At 33.0% G+C, this 20,459-nt stretch overlaps 1 protein-coding gene across 1 annotated transcript in view; it reads left to right on the top strand.

Annotated features, from left to right (window-relative positions):
- LOC145296824 (lysosomal acid lipase/cholesteryl ester hydrolase-like) overlaps positions 1-19,920 on the top strand; it is a 51,758-nt gene extending 31,838 nt beyond the window's left edge. The window contains exons 8-11 of the mRNA XM_080142930.1: positions 5,342-5,413; positions 10,882-10,968; positions 15,383-15,529; positions 19,863-19,920. Coding sequence (XP_079999056.1) covers positions 5,342-5,413; positions 10,882-10,968; positions 15,383-15,526 — 303 coding nt within the window. The 3' untranslated portion in view covers positions 15,527-15,529; positions 19,863-19,920. The remainder of the gene's footprint in view (positions 1-5,341; positions 5,414-10,881; positions 10,969-15,382; positions 15,530-19,862) is intronic.
- Positions 19,921-20,459: the final 539 nt, after the last annotated feature.

Here is a 20,459-nt window from a genome sequence, read left to right as displayed (position 1 = left end):
TGTATGTATATATATGTGTGTATATGTATGTATATATATATAGATATCTATACATATATATATATATATACATATATATGAGCAGCGAGGCCTGATGTTGCCTGAGATTTAATGAGGCTCAATAAATATTCCACACTTCCATTATTTTTATTGTCATTGAAATCGCTAAAATCAATCATTTTTCAAGCAAGTCCATTGATTGTCTTCTGTAGTCGGGTATCCATTGTTTTGAACCGGAAGAAAACTTCACATACCTCCCTGCATTGACATAGTGCGAAATACATTGTAGTGTACATTGCACTGCAGAGAACCTACTGTTCATTTTATAAAATTATTTTTTATATAATGGCTTGAATTACTGTTTTAAGTGCAAAAGTCAAGTATCATGGTTCAATTTTGCTCTAAATAGAAATATTCCTTTTGAACATTATTCTTATCAAAGAACCTACTGTTGATGTATACACTGGGCCCTTCTACTTGTGCGGTGATAAAACTTCGCAAATGTACCTGTGATGTTAGGTTATATAAGTGCATTGACTTTAGTCAAAATTGGACTGTTCCTTCTTTAATTGGATCTTTTGGATTATCGACTTTGGATACTTATCAGAGACATTCCAATTCAAAACCTAAGAACACTCATAGACGCATGAAGTACATTTGTGGCAAATTTAAAACAAAATCGGATCAGCCGTTTTGGAGTTCATAGGAAATGAACTTACACTGATACGCATGTAAACAAAATGCCTCTTTTTTTGTATATATACTAGCATGAATACCTGGTGTTGCCGGGGTCGACATGAAGTTCAGTTTGGACACAGCTGCTATACTAAGATTATTGAGCACTTTCATCCATATCCCCACAACAATTTTAGAAATAAAAGAATGGAATCGCTCAAAAAAAAAAGAAAGAAGTACGGGACAACCTCCCTACCAGGTAAAAGGGATATGAAGAGAAGCTTGAGTTAGCAATGTGAAGGGTTCTCCAGGTTCACTTGTAGCCAAAATAAAGAGATCCTTGCCAGAAAATCAGCGTTGTGTTTTTGTCTTGACTGAAACTTGGTATTTGTGAGATTACAAATGTCTTAAGTGCTTAACATCTCAGACGGTTTAGCCATGTAGTGTGTGCCACATCTTGTATCAACTCCATAATGCATCTGAATATCTCGAGCACTAGATAGTATGAATGACCAAAGGAGACCTGGTTCAAGTGTGTAAGAAGCAATATGACTTCATACAAACTAACAGATGTTAACCTTTTGTAACCGAACCGCATCCCAGGACACTTGCTGCACTTAAATACTAAAACCAGATGAACAAGAAAAAGTACAACCTCTATTAGATTATGTAATAAATAAGTTAAAATCAGAGTATGCTTGAAAAGGCTTCATTCTATTAAGAACTACACAGGGATACAATTTCTATGAGAACAATGCCTGTCCAAAAAGAAGGAATGAATAAAGAGAAGTAATTCACTCGTGAAGAGCATAAAAGGAGATTGAAGAATTCTCTTTTTCATCACTATTCTATACATATTTTTAAGGGTCAATAAAAAAGCCAAAAAACAAACAAATATCAAATTAATTTAATTGTTCCTATTCTTTTCCATGACCCATTTCCATCATTCAGTCAGTTTTTTAATGCCAGCTTCATAAAATTAGTTTCAAATGAGTAGCCTGAGATGTCGGAAATCTTCTGTTTCTATGTCTATCCTTGTGGCCATGTCACTAGTAAGGGTGCTGGAGGTAAATGTTTCATCTGGGCTGACGTTATTCTCCTGATAGTCAGGGACCCGAACCTTGGATTAACCACTAAGGAGGCTGTCCTATCAGCAGGTGCAAAGTCCTGGGGCTGCTGTATTGTCATCTGGTGAATGGATTCTGGACCATGCAGTAGTTTCTGGTGGGGCCTCTCGATACTATACTAGTGAATAATTGTTACGGCTTTACCTTATCATGTGCTACAAAAAAAACAAAAACAAATTTCTGTCTTTTTCTCTCCTTCTTTCCCTCTCTGTCCTGCTCTAACCAAGTCTGTCGACCTGTTCCACAAATCCCAAATCCTCAACATGAAATACTTCAAGAAAAAAATCACGAATAAACCTAGAACCCTATCCTCCAATGTAGACCCCTATAACCATGTCTCCTTCTCCAACATCAGGGGTCTACGTTCCAACCTTCCAGAGGTTGAAACCCAACTACAGGAAACAAAACTGAACATATTCTTCCTAAGTGAAACTGGCATAGGGCCGACCACTTCCCTAGATGAGCTCATAATTAAAGGATACTATAACTTAATATCTAAATCTGACCCCCAAGATCGCCATGGGCATGGAATATGTGCCTACATTATAGATGGCTTTCCGTGTGGTAGGGATATCTCCAGTGAAGACCCTAATTTACCTTATATGTGCTTCCGAGTTGCACTTGCTTACACCACTGCATTTATATTTGCCCTCTATCGCCCCCACAACAGCAGAGTTACTCTCTTTAAGAGCATATCTGAGAAAATTGACCACATCATGTCTGCTCATCCTTCGGTTAACATCCACATTTGTGGTGACTTCAATGTCCACAATGTGGAATGGCTAACCCACTCGAACAAGACAGATGATGAGGGGAGGTTCTGTCATGATTTCGCCATTGCCTATGACATTACTCAGATTGTTCACGAACCCATCCGTGTGCTCGATACTTCCAGTCAGTACGCTAGCCTTCTAGACCTTTTTCTCACAACTTCCCCTGAGCTGTGTTCATGCTCCGTTCTGTCTCTGGGATCTTCCAACCACTCAGTTGTATCAGTTAAGATAAAAACGAAATGCAATAAGTCTTCAGACATACCTCTCCACCATACTGTATATCGATACTCTACTGCTGATTGGGATAGCTTCCGTACATTTATATCTTATCTACCCCTGCAATCCATGTTTAAAAAGGATGTGTCCTCCATAGTATCAGACCTGACCGAATGGTTAATTGTAGGCATAGACCGATTCATGCCATCCAAAAAATTCCAACAAAAACCTAACAGCCAGCCATGGTTCTCCCCAGAATGTACTGCTGCCATCACGCACAGAAATACCAACGTAATAGATGCACTGTGACTAGAGCTGGTTTCAGGACTGCCAGCAGCCACTGTAAAAGAGTAATAAAAAATGCAAGAGAGCTATATGCTCAGTCCGTTAAATCGAAAGTAGCTGAGCAGCGGCTTGGTTCCCACCAGTTCTGGCAAATAGCAAACAGGATCCTGAACAGAAGCGTGCGTTCTATCCCAACCATCATCAATGGACCTGAAGTCATCTCGTCAGCATCAGACAAGGCCAAACTATTTGCCAAGAACTTTGCAGCTAATTCTACCCTATGTGATGAAGGCCATCAACTCCTCATATTTCCCCCTATAACAGACAACATGCTATGCAACATACAAATATCTGTGTGTGAGGTTGCTAAGCTAATCAAGAACCTTTATTCCAGTAAAGCAACTGGCCCTGACGGCATTCCAATTATAGTGCTGAAAAAGCTTCAACCAGAACTTGCCCCCATACTTACAAAACTGTTTAAGCATGGCCTTAAGGAGAAGTGCTTCCCAACACCCTGGAAAACCTCATCAGTATGCCTTATATTTAAGAATTTAGGTGATAAGTCATCTCCCTCTCAGTACAGACCAATAAGTCTCCTGTGTGTCATGAGTAAGTTGCTGGAATCCATATTAAATAGAGAAGTAGTCAATCACCTCAGCAGAAATAAGCTTCTTCGTGACAAGCAATATGGTTTCCGTTCTGCCAGATCTACAGCAGATGTGCTAACGGTTATATCTCATAGGATTAGTGAATCTCTTGACAAAGGTTTCCTCTCTAGGGCAATTGCTCTTGACATATCAAAAGTCTTCGATAAGGTATGGCATAAGGGCCTACTTCACAAGATTTCCAGCTACGGTATAACAGGAAATGTCTTCTCAATCATTAAATCATTTCTCTCTGATAGGCTCATAAGAGTAGTGGTTGATGGACAGAAATCAGAGGCCCTCAATATTAATACTGGAGTCCCTCAGGGGTCCATCCTGGGCCCAACTCTCTTCCTGATCTACATCAATGATCTCCCAAAACTCATACTTAAATCATTCGTTAACATCTATGCTGATGACACGATCATCTATGACAACGCATTAAAGGCTGTAAATGACAAAGTTCTCTCTGATTCTCTCTCCTCTGATATTGAGCGCATGGTACAGTGGGGGAAGAGGTGGCTGGTTACTTTTAATGTGTCTAAAACTAAGCTCCTATCTTTACATCATCAACGCTCTGATCCCCATCTGGCATCAATTGAAATGGATGGATCTCGACTAGGGGAAGCTCCATGTTTTGATAAGCTTCTGGGATTGACTTTTACTCCTGACTTGAGATGGAACATGTACATCAAGTCTATTGCCAAGGTCGCTGGAAAAATGGTAGGATCCTTCTACCGCTCCAGAAGATATCTCACTGCTGATGCAATTCTCTATCTATATAAAAGCCAAGTACGTCCAAGGATGGAGTACTGTTGCCACATCTGGGCAGGAGCTGCTAAAAACAGCCTATCCTGCCTTGACAGAGTACAAAATAGGCTTTGCGGCTTAGTGGGGATGCCCTTTTCTCTTCCCTGCAACCTCTCTCCTACAGGAGAGACATTGCGAGCCTGTCTTTGTTTTATCATTACTTCCATGGCAAGTGCTCGTCTGAGCTCCAATCCCTGCCCCCCCCCCTTGCCAATCTTTCACGAAAAACACCCGTCTAGCTAAAAACACTATTAAAAATTTTCCCCACTCTTTATCTGTGCCAAAACCAAAATGTAGATTTCATGAACAAAGCTTCTTTCATAGAACTGCACACCTGTGGAACTCTGTTCCGTTTGCCTGTTTCCCACCTGACTACAACTTGGATGTCTTCAAGTCCAACTTAAACAAATTCCTGATGAACCGCCCCCTTAAGTAAAACACATTATCAAATCTCAACACTAACGTACTGCACACGCAATAACCCTTATCCCCGAGTGGCTTCCGGACCTTGATAAGTGGTGACCACCTTGTAAAAAAAAAAAAAAAATGAAACTAACTCATTTTCAGCTTACTTTCTTTAAATAAGTCTTTAATTTCAATTATCTGCATTTGAGTACTAAAACAGATGCATATAACCCCTGTCCAAAAGATATTTTCTCATTTTTTTCTGCCCACATTGTGTCTATTTCTCGTAGGTATTTCTGGTATTCATGTATAGCCTGTATTAGAAAACAATATGCAGACTATAACAATATTAAACCAGACAAAACAAAAAAGTACATTTGTTTATTCCAAATTGTATTTATTTTAGAATTATCGGACTAAGAAATGCTGCATGTATGATTTTGGCTCTGCAAAGGAAAATGAGTTACATTATGGTCAGGTAAGTCTTTTGTTTTAAAAAATATTTGTTTCATATTTAGTTGTAAAATAAAACAACGCTGTAATTGTCATAGTAAACTGATAGGTATAGCCCTAAAAAGATCTTTTTCTAAACCTGGATAACAAAAAAGAAAATTAATGTATAATGAATAAATAAATGATAAGTATTAAAGGTTTCGATTCATCTTATTGGTCATAGTAAACTGATAGGTATAGCCCTAAAAAGATCTTTTTCTAAACCTGGATAACAAAAAAGAAAATTAATGTATAATGAATAAATAAATGATAAGTATTAAAGGTTTCGATTCATCTTATTGGTCATAGTAAACTGATAGGTATAGCCCTAAAAAGATCTTTTTCTAAACCTGGATAACAAAAAAGAAAATTAATGTATAATGAATAAATAAATGATAAGTATTAAAGGTTTCGATTCATCTTATTGGTCATAGTAAACTGATAGGTATTGCCCTAAAATGATCTTTTTCTAAACCTGGATAACAAAAAAGAAAATTAATGTATAATGAATAAATAAATGATAAGTATTAAAGGTTTCGATTCATCTTATTGGTCATAGTAAACTGATAGGTATAGCCCTAAAAAGATCTTTTTCTAAACCTGGATAACAAAAAAGAAAATTAATGTATAATGAATAAATAAATGATAAGTATTAAAGGTTTCGATTCATCTTATTGGTCATAGTAAACTGATAGGTATAGCCCTAAAAAGATCTTTTTCTAAACCTGGATAACAAAAAAGAAAATTAATGTATAATGAATAAATAAATGATAAGTATTAAAGGTTTCGATTCATCTTATTGGTCATAGTAAACTGATAGGTATTGCCCTAAAATGATCTTTTTCTAAACCTGGATAACAAAAAAGAAAATTAATGTATAATGAATAAATAAATGATAAGTATTAAAGGTTTCGATTCATCTTATTGGTCATAGTAAACTGATAGGTATAGCCCTAAAAAGATCTTTTTCTAAACCTGGATAACAAAAAAGAAAATTAATGTATAATGAATAAATAAATGATAAGTATTAAAGGTTTCGATTCATCTTATTGGTCATAGTAAACTGATAGGTATTGCCCTAAAATGATCTTTTTCTAAACCTGGATAACAAAAAAGAAAATTAATGTATAATGAATAAATAAATGATAAGTATTAAAGGTTTCGATTCATCTTATTGGTCATAGTAAACTGATAGGTATAGCCCTAAAAAGATCTTTTTCTAAACCTGGATAACAAAAAAGAAAATTAATGTATAATGAATAAATAAATGATAAGTATTAAAGGTTTCGATTCATCTTATTGGTCATAGTAAACTGATAGGTATTGCCCTAAAATGATCTTTTTCTAAACCTGGATAACAAAAAAGAAAATTAATGTATAATGAATAAATAAATGATAAGTATTAAAGGTTTCGATTCATCTTATTGGTCATAGTAAACTGATAGGTATAGCCCTAAAAAGATCTTTTTCTAAACCTGGATAACAAAAAAGAAAATTAATGTATAATGAATAAATAAATGATAAGTATTAAAGGTTTCGATTCATCTTATTGGTCATAGTAAACTGATAGGTATTGCCCTAAAATGATCTTTTTCTAAACCTGGATAACAAAAAAGAAAATTAATGTATAATGAATAAATAAATGATAAGTATTAAAGGTTTCGATTCATCTTATTGGTCATAGTAAACTGATAGGTATAGCCCTAAAAAGATCTTTTTCTAAACCTGGATAACAAAAAAGAAAATTAATGTATAATGAATAAATAAATGATAAGTATTAAAGGTTTCGATGGATCTTATAGGTCCATGTTCAAAATAGATGGAATGTCCCTTTGGTTCACAGAAAAAAAAAAAGAGTAGACAACGTTATTATTTAACAGAAAATACACACATTTTGACATTACCGAAAAAGAATTAAAAACAACTAATCTTTACAAAAAGGGTGTATATGATACAAACATCTTAGAAAATTCCATTCTATTCCGGACTAGTGTATTGAAGGAAACAGCGTTAACACATCCAATTCATGATGCGAAGTGACTCCAACTGGCTGGTGGTAAAACACTTATGTGGGTGCACTTCAAAAAAAAATTATTCCTACAAACTATTTATATGCCAAGCCATTTGATTGGTCAATGTACCAATTACCCAGTGATTAAACCTGTTTACATCAATAGAAAACAGTACATCAAAACATGTGACTGATACACACATGTATTAAAACGTATTTTAACATTTTCTGTTTAAAATTCATGACAAAAACAAATTAAATCAATTATAACATAGAAAGAATTTCTCTTAAAATTCCTTTTCTTTTAAGAAAAAGTTAAACATCAATAATGGCATCATTTTTTTTAAAATTTCATTCAATTAAATTAGCTTTAATTCAATGAAAATAAATGGATCTTCAAATACTGTTGAAATATTGATAAATTGTTAGCTCAATTATAAAGTTTTTCTCATGAAGTTTTATGGGAAGTACTTTTATTTATTTGTTGAATATATTGAAAAAAATTCTGTTAGCAATGAATGTAATTTTTTTTGGGGGGTGGGAGGGGAAGATAATTCGGTAAAATTTAATTGAAAAAAAAAAACAATATTCTTTATGAAAAGACATTGGAAATATTGAAATTGTTGTCGAATTATGTCTCATTGTTCAATTGATTAATGAGGAGCTGACTGTTTCCCTTTACAAACAACAAGTCACTAGTATGGAATGAATCTTGTGTAACACTTTTATGTTCTCATTAGTAACAGAATCAGTAACAAAGCCTATACAGGCACCAGTATCAGCAGAGAACCACAAGCAATCAAAATATGATGGTTTTCTTAACAAATTTGTGTGTGTGTGTGTTTTCTTTTTTTTCTTACTCATATTCACCCCTACCAAGGCATATCACCACTTGGACGTAAGGGGCTATTATTTGGGACCATGCCTAGGAAAGATTAACAAGATGTTGGTTTACGTTACATTTAAACTTCTGCATATGAATACAGTCAGTTTGTTGCAGCCTCTGCAATGTCCTCAATGTATTTATTCCAGTTCATATTTCCTGTGAATGTTAGGCTGTGGAGTTTGAAGGAAGAAATCTCAGGTAGGGTGTTATTTATCATGGATATTGGTGATTGGAGAGGTGTCTTGTAATTGTTAAAGCAGAGCAGTTTAGCCTTACTAGCATTAAATGTTACCATTCATTTACGGCCCCATTCCACTACGGTCTGGAGGTCATATTCTAACAATTCTACCACTGTTTTAGATTTGAGTACATCTGTTCTTCCCTTGCACATTTTGTAGAGTGTTGTAATGTATCATCAGCAAATATACCCTATCTTGGACACAATATCATTAGGATGGTCGATAATGAATATCAGGAATAATAGTGGTCCAAGTATCGACCCCTAGGCACTCCCACATTAATATTATGCTGCTTGGATGTACGCTTATCAATCACAACATGGATGGTCCTATTGTCTAAGTTCATCATTTGCTCCCACCCCCACCCCATTTAGCCCCAAAAGTCCCCAAGGCCTTAACATATTTAAATTTGAGTTCAGCACCATGCAAAACTGCTAAATAGACATATACAGAAAATTTTGGAGAAATTTGGTAAAATAGTCCCAAAAATGGAGTGTTTTTATTAGCCCTAAAAGAGTTCCTGGGGCATACCCAAGAGTTATTGCGAAGTATAGACAAATAAAATTATATAGAAATCAGTTAGTTACAATTTTTCATAAAGTTTTATAAAAATCCAAGGCATCAATTTTTTTAATAAGCACAAAAGTGTCAATTTTAGCCATTGTAAACCGAAAGGCATCCCTAGGGGAAACCCAGAGTTTTCCCGGAAAATCAGCTCTGTTACTTTTTTACTCATATCAGGTATAATGTTTGTGCAAAATTTCAAAAAATTCCAAGGCATAGTTATTAAGAAAAGTGCAGACAGACGAACGGACAGTGGTGAATTTACAGGTACATCTTCCTTTTGTCAGGGGAACCAAAAAAACTATTAAATTAACCTCTTCTATACATTAAATTTTTTCAGTTGTAATTTTAATCAGTTTATGTGATTTCCAGGTGGTTTGAGTAACTGATAACAAATTCTGGTAGCCATATTGAATTCTAAATAAAACACCATGCGATACACTTTCTCTTATATTCCTTTCTTGTGAGAATTATATTTCAGTAATAAATTACAAAAATTTAATTATAGGTTATTTAATTTAATTATGTGTATAATAATAATTAAAAAAAATCAATAATTATTTTTATTTTATTTTCACAGAAATAAACTGATATTTTCTGAGTTCAATTATTTTGCACAATTTTTAAAATACTTTTTACTACGTTATCTTTGAATAAATAAAAAATAAGATGGTAGTCTTTTAATTAATCTTACATAAGTTCAAAATGAAAGCTGTTAAAAATTTGAGATAATTATTTTTTATTTAGTTTTTGTATTTTGTATAATATATATCATTCAGGTCTTAAATATTTACTAATTTATAAAGAAATTAATAAAATTGAGTAATGAATGATTGATTTTTGTTATAATTTTGAAATTTTGCCTGATTTCACTTCTACATGTTTTCATTTTGGCAAAAAAAAACTGTATTTACAAAATTCAATATTTATTAAAAGAAGTATCTTTTTTTTTTTTTTTATAATGCAGTAATATATTGAATTACTTTATTTATAACTTTTATGAATTTTTAACTTATGTAAGAGTTAAAAATAATTGGAAAACTTTGGCCATTGCTAGTAAATTGAACATAGCTGTTTTAAAAGTTGACAAATTATTTTGATATCACTAATGTCTGAAAAGGAAACGATTTCATGAAAGTCATTTGTAAGAATCAGAAACTTAGTTTATAAACTGGGATACAGGAAGAAATACTTAAAATTCTATGTAAACTAAAACTCGAATAAGCTAAACAGAAAATGCTATTCTTGTCTTGTTTCCCTGTATGGTAATTGAAGCACAATTGTTTTATTTTTTTACCAATTGAATCAAACTGTCTACAAAATTCTAAATTGCAACCCGGTTTATTTATTCATTTGTTTGTTTATGTCACATAACAACAGATACAAATATACAGATATCTGCTATCATTTTAGTTCAATTCTTAAAAACATTTCACACAATATTAACAATATTAATACAACATAATAATACCAATAACATCCTGTTATATATTTTATTAATATTTCACCTAAATAATGCATTCTTAATTATCAGATTTTTTTTTATCCTGTTTTACTTGACATCCAAAAAAAAAAAAAATTACAGTAAATTATTTTTAATTTAAAATTTGAATCAAACAAAGTTCATATTATTTTAAATATGTTCTTTAGAATATAATTTCTATACACATATTTGAATAAGTTTTAAAAATTAAATAAATTTTCCCATCATGATTTCTCCTTTGTCATATTTTTTAAACTTTTTTTTGTAACAGCCATTTCCTCCACAATATAATGTAACAAACATGGATGTACCAGTCGTGTTGTATTCAGGTAGCAAAGACTCTTTGGCTGATCCACAAGTGAGTAATCTTAATCATGCTTAATATATTTATGGTCTTAACAAAAAGCACAGACAGGTGTGACATGTCAACTACTTTCAAATAAATATCCAACATTAATAAAAAATAATTGAATTATACATGCAACTAAAAAATACCCGTCGTAGGAAAGTACAATTAATTCCGTCAACAGAACAGTTTTGCACCAATTTTATGTCCTATTAATTAAAATCAACATATAATAATACTAAACCTTATTCTAATTTTGATTAAAATTCGTTACATTATTTTAATTCTAGAAAATGTCTAAATTTAAGGCTTAGGCTTAAGGGGTCTTAGGAAAAAAATTGAAATCAAGGAATCTTGCTTAATTGGTTTCAAATGACCGTGGATCAAGTTCAGTGCAAATGTGATATACTTGAATTTTAAAGTCAGAGCTTCTGCTCATATTATATTCCATAAAAACCCTTTTGAAAGTACTTCAAAAACACTGAAATTTAGAGAATATTTATTAATTGATTGTTAAAACTTCACAAAATCAGTTACTATTATGATCCCTTATGCTTAGCAGCAGTGTTTCAAAATTAATAATGAATGGTTAATTAGTTTAAGAGTGAATCTTGTACATACAAATATATAAACCTAATTTTATACAGAGAGTAAAATGCAATTTATGCAACTATCAACAATAGCTCCTTTCCTGCATCATAAGGAGCATTACTTGGTGGATATTATCATGTAGCTTTTCTTGAGATGGCAAAGTTTGGGGCTGCCCCTCCCTTTTCTTGCAATTCAGCGGCTTCTAAAAAGTCTAAAAATTTTCTTTTCTTGAGATGGCAAAGTTTGAGGCTGCCCCTCCCTTTTCTTGCAATTCAGCGGCTTCTAAAAAGTCTAAAAATTTGAAAGGTTTGAGTTGACCTGTGGCATATAATTTATAGGCATTTGTCAAACATGCTGCAAAAAAGAATGTGTGACCAAAGCTTAACTCCACTCACTCACTCAATTTGCTCTATCAGTATATCTTTGATCAGTTCATCTTTCAAGTTTTAATAAAAATTTAAAATTAAAACAAGAAAATGACCGGACTATTCAAAATTCCAAAGAAATGATCACTTTATTTCCATCTGTAAAAGAAATTATTTGGGTTAGGTTTTTATTTGTTATTTCAGTTGAATATAGAGTGACTTCCCTTCTCTTCAAATGCTATCATGGAATTATTAATAAAATTCACAATCCTTTCTGCAATCAAACCAATGAAACCCAAACTATTGTTTATTAAAAATATCTTTTAAAAAATATAAATATGCAAATTAATCATCCTGTTCAGTCTGTAAATTGTCATTTGGTTGTATCATCAACCATTACACCCAGTGGTGTGTTGGGCAGCAACATACCCCCTCCACCTCTGCCTATCCTGAGCCAGCCTAGCCAGTGAACCCTAAGAATGCTGCATAGTTTTCCTCTCCCTTTCCACTGTTCTTCTCGAAGTTGCTCTTGGCCTTCCCCTCTTCTTTTTGCCATCTGAGGTCCAGTGCAGTGTTGTTCTTGTGATTGATTGTGAAAGAACATACCCAATCCACCTCCACCGCCATTTTCTAATGATTAGGCCCATATCTTCTTGATGGCATCTCCTTAGTAGGTCTTCATTGGAGATCTTCTCAGGACAGAATATCCTTAGTATTCGTCGAAGGCAGGCAGTATGGAAGGATCAAAGCTTGATGAAATCTGCCTCCCTCATTCTCCATCATTCTGATCCATATAGGAGTGTTGATACTATGCAGCTCTGATAGAGTTTGAGCTTGATGTTGGTGTTGTATTGCGCAGATCTCCAGATGTTGCTCATTGCCCTAAACACGCTCCTTGTCTTGCTCAGCCTGCTTTGTATGTCTTCCTTTGTGCTACCCATGCGTCTGATGATGCTGCCCAAGTAAGTGAAGCTGTGTACCTGGCACAAGTCCTTTCCATTCACCTGAACTGGAGTAGTTCTATACATGAATGTAATTGCATATTTACAGAACATAGGAATGAAATCTGTGAATATATGTTTGTGTGTGTGTTTTTCATCATCATTTGTTTACTTGAGCAACACCAAAATGTCTTGATATATTCATCATTTCTCTCTTGCTTTCAATAAGACAGGCATCTAAGAGAAGGAAAACTCTAATATAAGATTTGTGGCGAAAGTGATGATATTTATGCAAAATACAGATCATGCTATTTTTTTTAGATAGAGTTTTCAATTTTTATTATTAAATTATTATTTTAGATAGAGTTTTCAATTTTTATAGTATCTTTTGCTTATTAAATTGTTAGGTGAAAGTACAGAATAGTTACAAAATGCCTTCCTCTCCTTGTGTTAAGAATGGCTTTCTAAATAATAATATTATTTTAGTATAGTTTGTATTTTGGATAAGTACTCAAGTGACTACTTCCCATCAGACTTTTCTGAACTCCTCCCCTGTTTTTTTAATTGGTGAATTTTGAGTTGTAAGCTATTTTCGTTTCAGAAGAAAAGAGAAATGCCGTTCCAAACAAAATAACAGTATCAATCCAGAGAAGCTTTGAATTGTAAAAGCTTGCAGGTGAGGAATAGCGTTTCTGGTAGGTAACCAATCCAAAGAAGTCCCGAGACAAAGAGCAAAGTTCCTTTTTGTGTGAAGAACAAAAAGTATGTGCAGAATTCTAAAATATCCAGTATGTTTTATGAAGTGATTCCGGTTTCTGATTGGTTGGTAGCAGAGCGTCATTCCATTTGATTGGTTAGTTCCTATTGCACCTCTATAAATAGAACCTTCCAACATTTTGTAATCATACATTTTTTTAATTACCATATATTTCGGCATATAAGATGAGCCTTAAAGTTAAAAAATCATCTTTAAAACACAATATTTCATAAGATACCGGGTGTTGCAATCTCTAGCTTAGGTTAAACAAACATGGTTTCGTGATTTAGCAGTCATCTTAAACAACCGATATATGATAAATTTTATTAAAATTTGCTCCAATTTTGTAGTTCATCTTATCTGATGGTCACTTATATGTTGAAATATATGGTGTATGAAAAATATTGCAACAGTGGATTATCTCAAAGATAATGTTTATCAAAACAATTCTCAAACTATTCTTGAACTGAAGAGAGCTATCACAACCAAAATCAAAACAATGCCAAGAGAGGAGTGTATTAGAGTTGTTGACAATTTTGTACATTGTATCCCGGTGTGCTTATGATGATATAGTGATAAAGGAAAAACTGTTGGATATCCATAACTGAACTTGGTGGACATGTCAAGCATAGACTGAAGTATATTTGTATGAAATATGGTTGGGGTGGAGAAGGGTATGTGAATTTTATTAACAATTCTATAGGTGGTATTTTTGGGGGGAGATGGGTTCGGGTCACATTGTACTTAAAATTCCAGATCTGATAGTGTTACTAATGTTACACCTCCCTCTTCCTTCATTCTTGTGGACAATTCTTTAAATGCTGATTCAGTTGAATTGCTAATCCAAACAAGTTTTTGACGACTGATATTGCCGTATAAAACTCAACATATCCAATCTTCCTTGAAAAAAAACTTTTTTTTTCTTCTGCTTATTTTATGGTGAACGGTAAAAAGATTTCACTCCAGATCTAATGTAGAGGATTTACATCCAATCGTTGGAACAAAGATGAGATCATTCCACCACTCCAGAAAGTACCTGATTCCTGATGCAATCATCTACCTTTGTAAGAGTCAAATACATCTGAAGATACCACTAAGAGCACTTTGTTACCTAGACAGGGTTCAGAATAGATTTTGAAATCTAGTGGGGCGGGATGATCTCTTCCATTTATTATGTCTCTTTTCTCAAAAAGGAAACCTTGCTAGTCACTCTCTACTCAATCATTACTTTCATGAAACATACTCGGCTAAGCTTCAATATCTGGTTCCCCCTTGCAAAACATTCACGGCAAGAACTTGCAATCCTTTCATGACATTCTCCATCAGTTAGCTATCATTGCATCTCATTAACCCTTATCGAGTGGATTTCACCTTTGATTAGTAGATGTATTTTTTTGTGTGAGGGTGGTGCAGTCTTGTGACTGGTGAATTCGTGAAAGTGCTCAAACTGTCATTTCTACATTTTCTCAGATGTCTGACAGTTGATTCATGCTTCAACTGTGGCCTATCATGCAGTCACCGGCTCACAATAACTGCGTCTTGAGTCCTTTTTTGAAGATGTGAGGATGGCATGACATGCTAGAAACATACCCAAGAACCAGAACTTGAGGGAGCATTCTCCAAAGAATATTGTACAAATTGTAGATCACCTATATTGTTGCACATTGATAAGTGGTGATCCTTCATATTAAATTCAATCAAAAATTATGTTTTGCATCATGTAATGCTATATATAATCTAATCATTTTGATTGTGAAAAAATTTAATTTCAGGATGTTAAACTCTTGATAAAACAGCTGAAGAATGTTGTGTTTCATCGGACGATTGAAGGTTGGGCTCATTTAGAATTCATATGGGGAATTGATGGTCGAAAAGTTTTCTTCAATGAGATGCTAAAACTGATGAAGAAATTCTAAAAGGTAATTTTTTTCTGATATTTGATTTATATGTTTTTATTCAATTCTAATGATTGAACCATTTAATCTCCGAATCATTTGTTCTTTTGTGTTGGATAAATTGTATAAAGTGAATATGTTGGGTTTCTTTCTTTCATAAAAATGTTGGATGGAAAATTCAATTTAAATCTGTATTTTCTTGAATAAAAACAAAATTCTCTGTTAATTAGTGTTGGGATGATTAATCAGAATTAGTAATTGAAAAAATTATAACTTTTTGGAGCATTGAAATCCTTATCAGAATAAAAAAAATGCACCCGTTTTCTGATACCAAAAACGATTCTTTTCATTCTTATTTTTTAACTTGATTTTCTATTTTTGGTATTAATGATAAAATGACAAATGTTTATTAAATTGTAAACTACCAATAAAAGTAAAATCTATACATCGCCCCTCTCCTCTCCCACACACAAATGTGTTTCTCACATATTGCTCGAATTTTTATGGTAATCTGAAAATAAAAAAAATAAAAAAAATAAATCTACATGTAAATAGTTAGAGGCTTTAAAAGAATTGAAATCAGTATTTGTATTGAAATCGAGAATTTAGAGCAGAATATATAATTCATTTTGATTGTTGGATGTTAAACTCTTGACAAAGCAGCTGAAGAATTAAGAATTGTATCGGAATTGAAGGAAAAATATTGGAAGCGTCCCATCACTAGATGGGACGCTTCCAATATCTTTCCTTCGATTCCGATACAATTCTTCATAAATCAGTGAATATTTATTTCGATTTTTATTGTTGATTATATTTAGATATGTATGAATTTTCAACCATTCTGGTCAAATTGTTTAAAAGATTTTTTTATTAATAACTCATTATGTTTATTTTGTAATGGTTATTCATGGTTTAAATTTAAAAAAAAAATCTGAAAACATTTTATTTTTAATCTAATTAAGTTAAGAATTAGTTTTGATCTTTTTGAAGTATAAAAGTTTTCCAAATTTTTTCTTATTTTTTTATTTATAAATCATTTTTTATTTATAAATCATTTTTATTTAGAAATCATTTTTATTTAGAAATCATTTTTTATTTAGAAATCATTTTTCTGGTGCATACTGATTTTCCTGATAGTGTAAGATCATTAGTTGAATATGACAATATGCAACTTCAAATTAAAAAGTTACTTTGCTTGATACAAAAACCTTGTCTTTGTTAGAAAATATCTCAATTTATAACTGCTCTGGAATTAATTATTAGTACTATAAAACTATCTAATATCCATTGAGCTTAACAGTTGTTTGGTTTGATTGCATATATAATATATATATATGAACACATACACATACATTTTTCTTTTTATTGCATTTTCACACCAAACGAAGCACAGTGCCACTTTGATATAGGGGGCTACTATCTGGGACATAAATTGCATGGATACTATGTAGGGAGTTGAGCAGCAAGATGTCTGTTTACATTACACTTGAACTTGTACAGTTGGGGAAGCAGAAACCGAGAAGAGAATTCCAAAGTTTAGAAGTTCTGAGGGCAGAAACTATAAAGAAGGCTTTCTTACATCTAGGGATCTCTACTGTGTAGGGGTGGGATTTTGCTGCTTGTCGGGTTTGTTGGGGGTATTTACATCGAGGTGGTACAAGGACTTGTAGTTCATCAGAACATCTACCATCAAAATACTTGGAAAGCAGGCAGAGGGATGCAACATTTTGTTAATGGGACAGAGGTTAAAGCTTAGCTGACAGTTCAGGACCTATTAGTTTGGCGACTTTCTTTTGAACCCTGACCAGGAGTGAGTGACTAGTAGCAAATGCACTCAGCCAAATATGATAACAATACTCCATACATGGGCGAATGGTGGCCTTGTAGAGGCGCAGGATACTTTCAGTCGTAAGTAACTTTCTAGAACAGTAGAAGAGCTCACCTTCCTCACAGCAGCCACGGCAATGCCCTTGATGTATCTGTTCCAACTCATGTTCCCTGTGAACTTTAAGCCGAGGAGTTTGAACGAAGTACTTTCAGGTAATTTATCATTAACCATAGCTATTGCTGGTTGAGAAGGTTTCTTGTAATTATTAAAGGAAAGAAGCTTAGTCTGGGCAGCATTGAATGTTACCATCCATTTTTGTACCCATTCCACTTCAGACTGGAGGTCTTCCTCAAGGGTTTCCGCCATTGCCTTGGATATGTGTTCATTCGTTTTCCCCTCATGTCTATTGTAGACCATGGTGTTGTCAGCAGATATGCCCATCTCAGAGACAATTTTATCAGGGAGGTTATTTATGAATATCAGGCATAATAAAGATGCGATGATCGCCCCTAGCCTCTCCCCCCCCTTCAAAGTAAACCTGCATTAATATCATATTGCTTTGACATATGACCATCGAGGACAACCTGGATTCTTCTCTTATTTAAGAAGTATTTAATTATGTTAAGTATTCGTCCAGTAATACCATATGATCTGATTTTCATAAGAAGACCATCATGCCATACCCTGTTAAAAACATATCTGTTGCATTACTATTGTCGACTGAGCAAAGGCATATGCACTCAGTGTGATATATGGAAGTGGAATCAGGTCAGTGATGATTGAGGACAGGCGTTGCATGGAGAGAAATGATATGAGAATGAAATGATGGATGTGTAATGTGAATCTTAAAAAAGACCTGGTAACCTCAGAAAAAGATTAAATCTTCAGGCTTTGATGTAGAATAGTTAAGGTAACAGGTTCATTTTACAATGGAAGGTAACGAAAAAGATGGAAGAAAGTGATAAAAATGGATTTGTGAGAAAGAGGGATAAATAAAGACCTGGCCAGAGATAGTATAGTTTGGAAGTCAATTTCTGAAATCTCTCTAACACATAAACATGTAAAGCAGACCTTATGATTATATGACATAAACTTCTGTAAAATTCATATATATATATATATATATATATATATATATATATATATATTTGGTGGATGAGAAAGTTCTTGCAGAATTTTTCATTTTGATTTCAAATGATGTATTTTCAAATAAGCTTTCATTATAATACCTTTACTTTATATATCATTTTAAAGAGCGTTTTTCACTCTATCTAATCGTTTAAATTACAATCGTTTTAAAACAATTGTCTTTTCAGAACGTTGAATAAAAGATGGAAAAAAAGCAAATCTGTACAATTTTCTTATTTCAATTCAAGCTAGGTACAAAAAGCTGCTGAAACAGCTCGCAATATCACCAAAGTGTTTGGCCCAGAAACCATTACTGAACGCACAACACAATGGTGTTTAAGAAATTTTTGTGGTGGCAACGAGCGTTTTGAAGATGATGAGCATCAGCCATTGGATATTGACAACAATCAATTAAGGGCTTTAGTCGAAGCTAATCCACACACAACTGTTTGAGAACTTGCTTCTGAATTAGACATAACGTATATGATGATTTCCAACCACTTGAGAGAGATTGCAAAAACAAAAAAACTCGATAAATAGATGCCTCACAAATTGAATGACAACCAAAAGTCTCATCTTTCCTTTTTTACACAACAAGAACAACCTGTTTCTCGACTGGGTTGTAACTTGCGATGAAAAGTGTGTTCTTTATAACAATTGGCAATGCTCAGCTTAGTTGTTAGACACTGACGAAGCTCTATGACACTTCCTGAAGCCAGAGTTGCACTAAAAGAAGGTCATGCTGACTGTTTAGTGGTCTGCGACCGGTCTTATCCATTACAATTTTTTTAATGCAGGCGAAACCATTATGGCAGAAAAGTATGGTCAACAAATGTATGAAATGTATAAGAAACTGTGACAACAACACCCTCCTAATAGAATAGGCCGACTGCACAGTGTTAAACCATCCCTACAAAAGTTGAATGAATTGGGCAACGAAACTCTGCCTCATCCGCCATAGTCTCCAGACTTCTCACCTATCGACTACCACTTTTCTAAGCATCTCGACAACTTTCTGCATGAGAAATGCTTTAAAAACCTAAGCAATATCAAAAATCCCTTCAACAACATTATCGCCACCAGAACGCAAGCTTTTTACATGACTGGTATAAATAGACTTGTTTTGCATTGGCAAAAGTGTGTTGATTCTGATGGTATATAATTCAAATTTTTGTTTGAGCCGAGATATGTTCATCAGAATTTAAAAGTTAAAAACTGCAAGAACTTTCTTGTCAACCTGATATATTGTGGATGGCTGTTACAGGAAAGTTAAGTAAAGAAAACAAAAAAAAAAAACTGCCAAACAAATCCATTTCAAGTATAAAATGTAATGAAAACTAATAATTTTAAGCAAATTATTTTATTGAAAACTAACATTTTTCTTTTAAATATATTTTTCAGAAATTTCTCTGATGGATGATCCGGGATTACAAAGATGAGAAAGTAAAAAAAAAAAGAAGATCATTCAAATCTATTTATTTATTGATGACGGAATTTTCATACTTCTACTGTATATTCAAAATATATATTTATATTCCACCTGTAAAAAGTATTTTCTAACATTTTATATCCTATTTGAAATATGATTTTCAGTAGTTAAAATTCAAAGGTAAAATTAGTCATGTTTTTTTAATAATTTCTTAATTTACTGTCATTTTTTTAATAGTTAAAAAATTCCTATTTGATTTAGTTTTGTTATTTTAATAATATAATTTCCTATTTAATTTAGTCCTTTTTTTAGTAAAAAATAATTTCCTATTTAATTTAGTTCTTTTTTTAGTAAAAGATAATTTCCTATTTAATTTAGTCTTGTTTTCTAAATCACATTATTTTCTTATTAAATTATTTTTATATTAAAGAAATTATTTCCATTAAAAGAACTGAAAAAAATGTCTATATTTTAATAAAAGGAATTCATTAATAAATGATTGTTTTTTCTAAACATATTGTTCTGCTGATCTTTCATCTAAATGGAGTTATTTTTTTTACCTTTGGCAT

Source organism: Euprymna scolopes, chromosome 17 (genome assembly GCF_053919585.1).
Source record: "Euprymna scolopes isolate OS-2025 chromosome 17, ASM5391958v1, whole genome shotgun sequence".
NCBI lineage: Eukaryota > Metazoa > Mollusca > Cephalopoda > Sepiida > Sepiolidae > Euprymna > Euprymna scolopes.
This window is presented reverse-complemented; position numbering and strand designations above follow the sequence as displayed.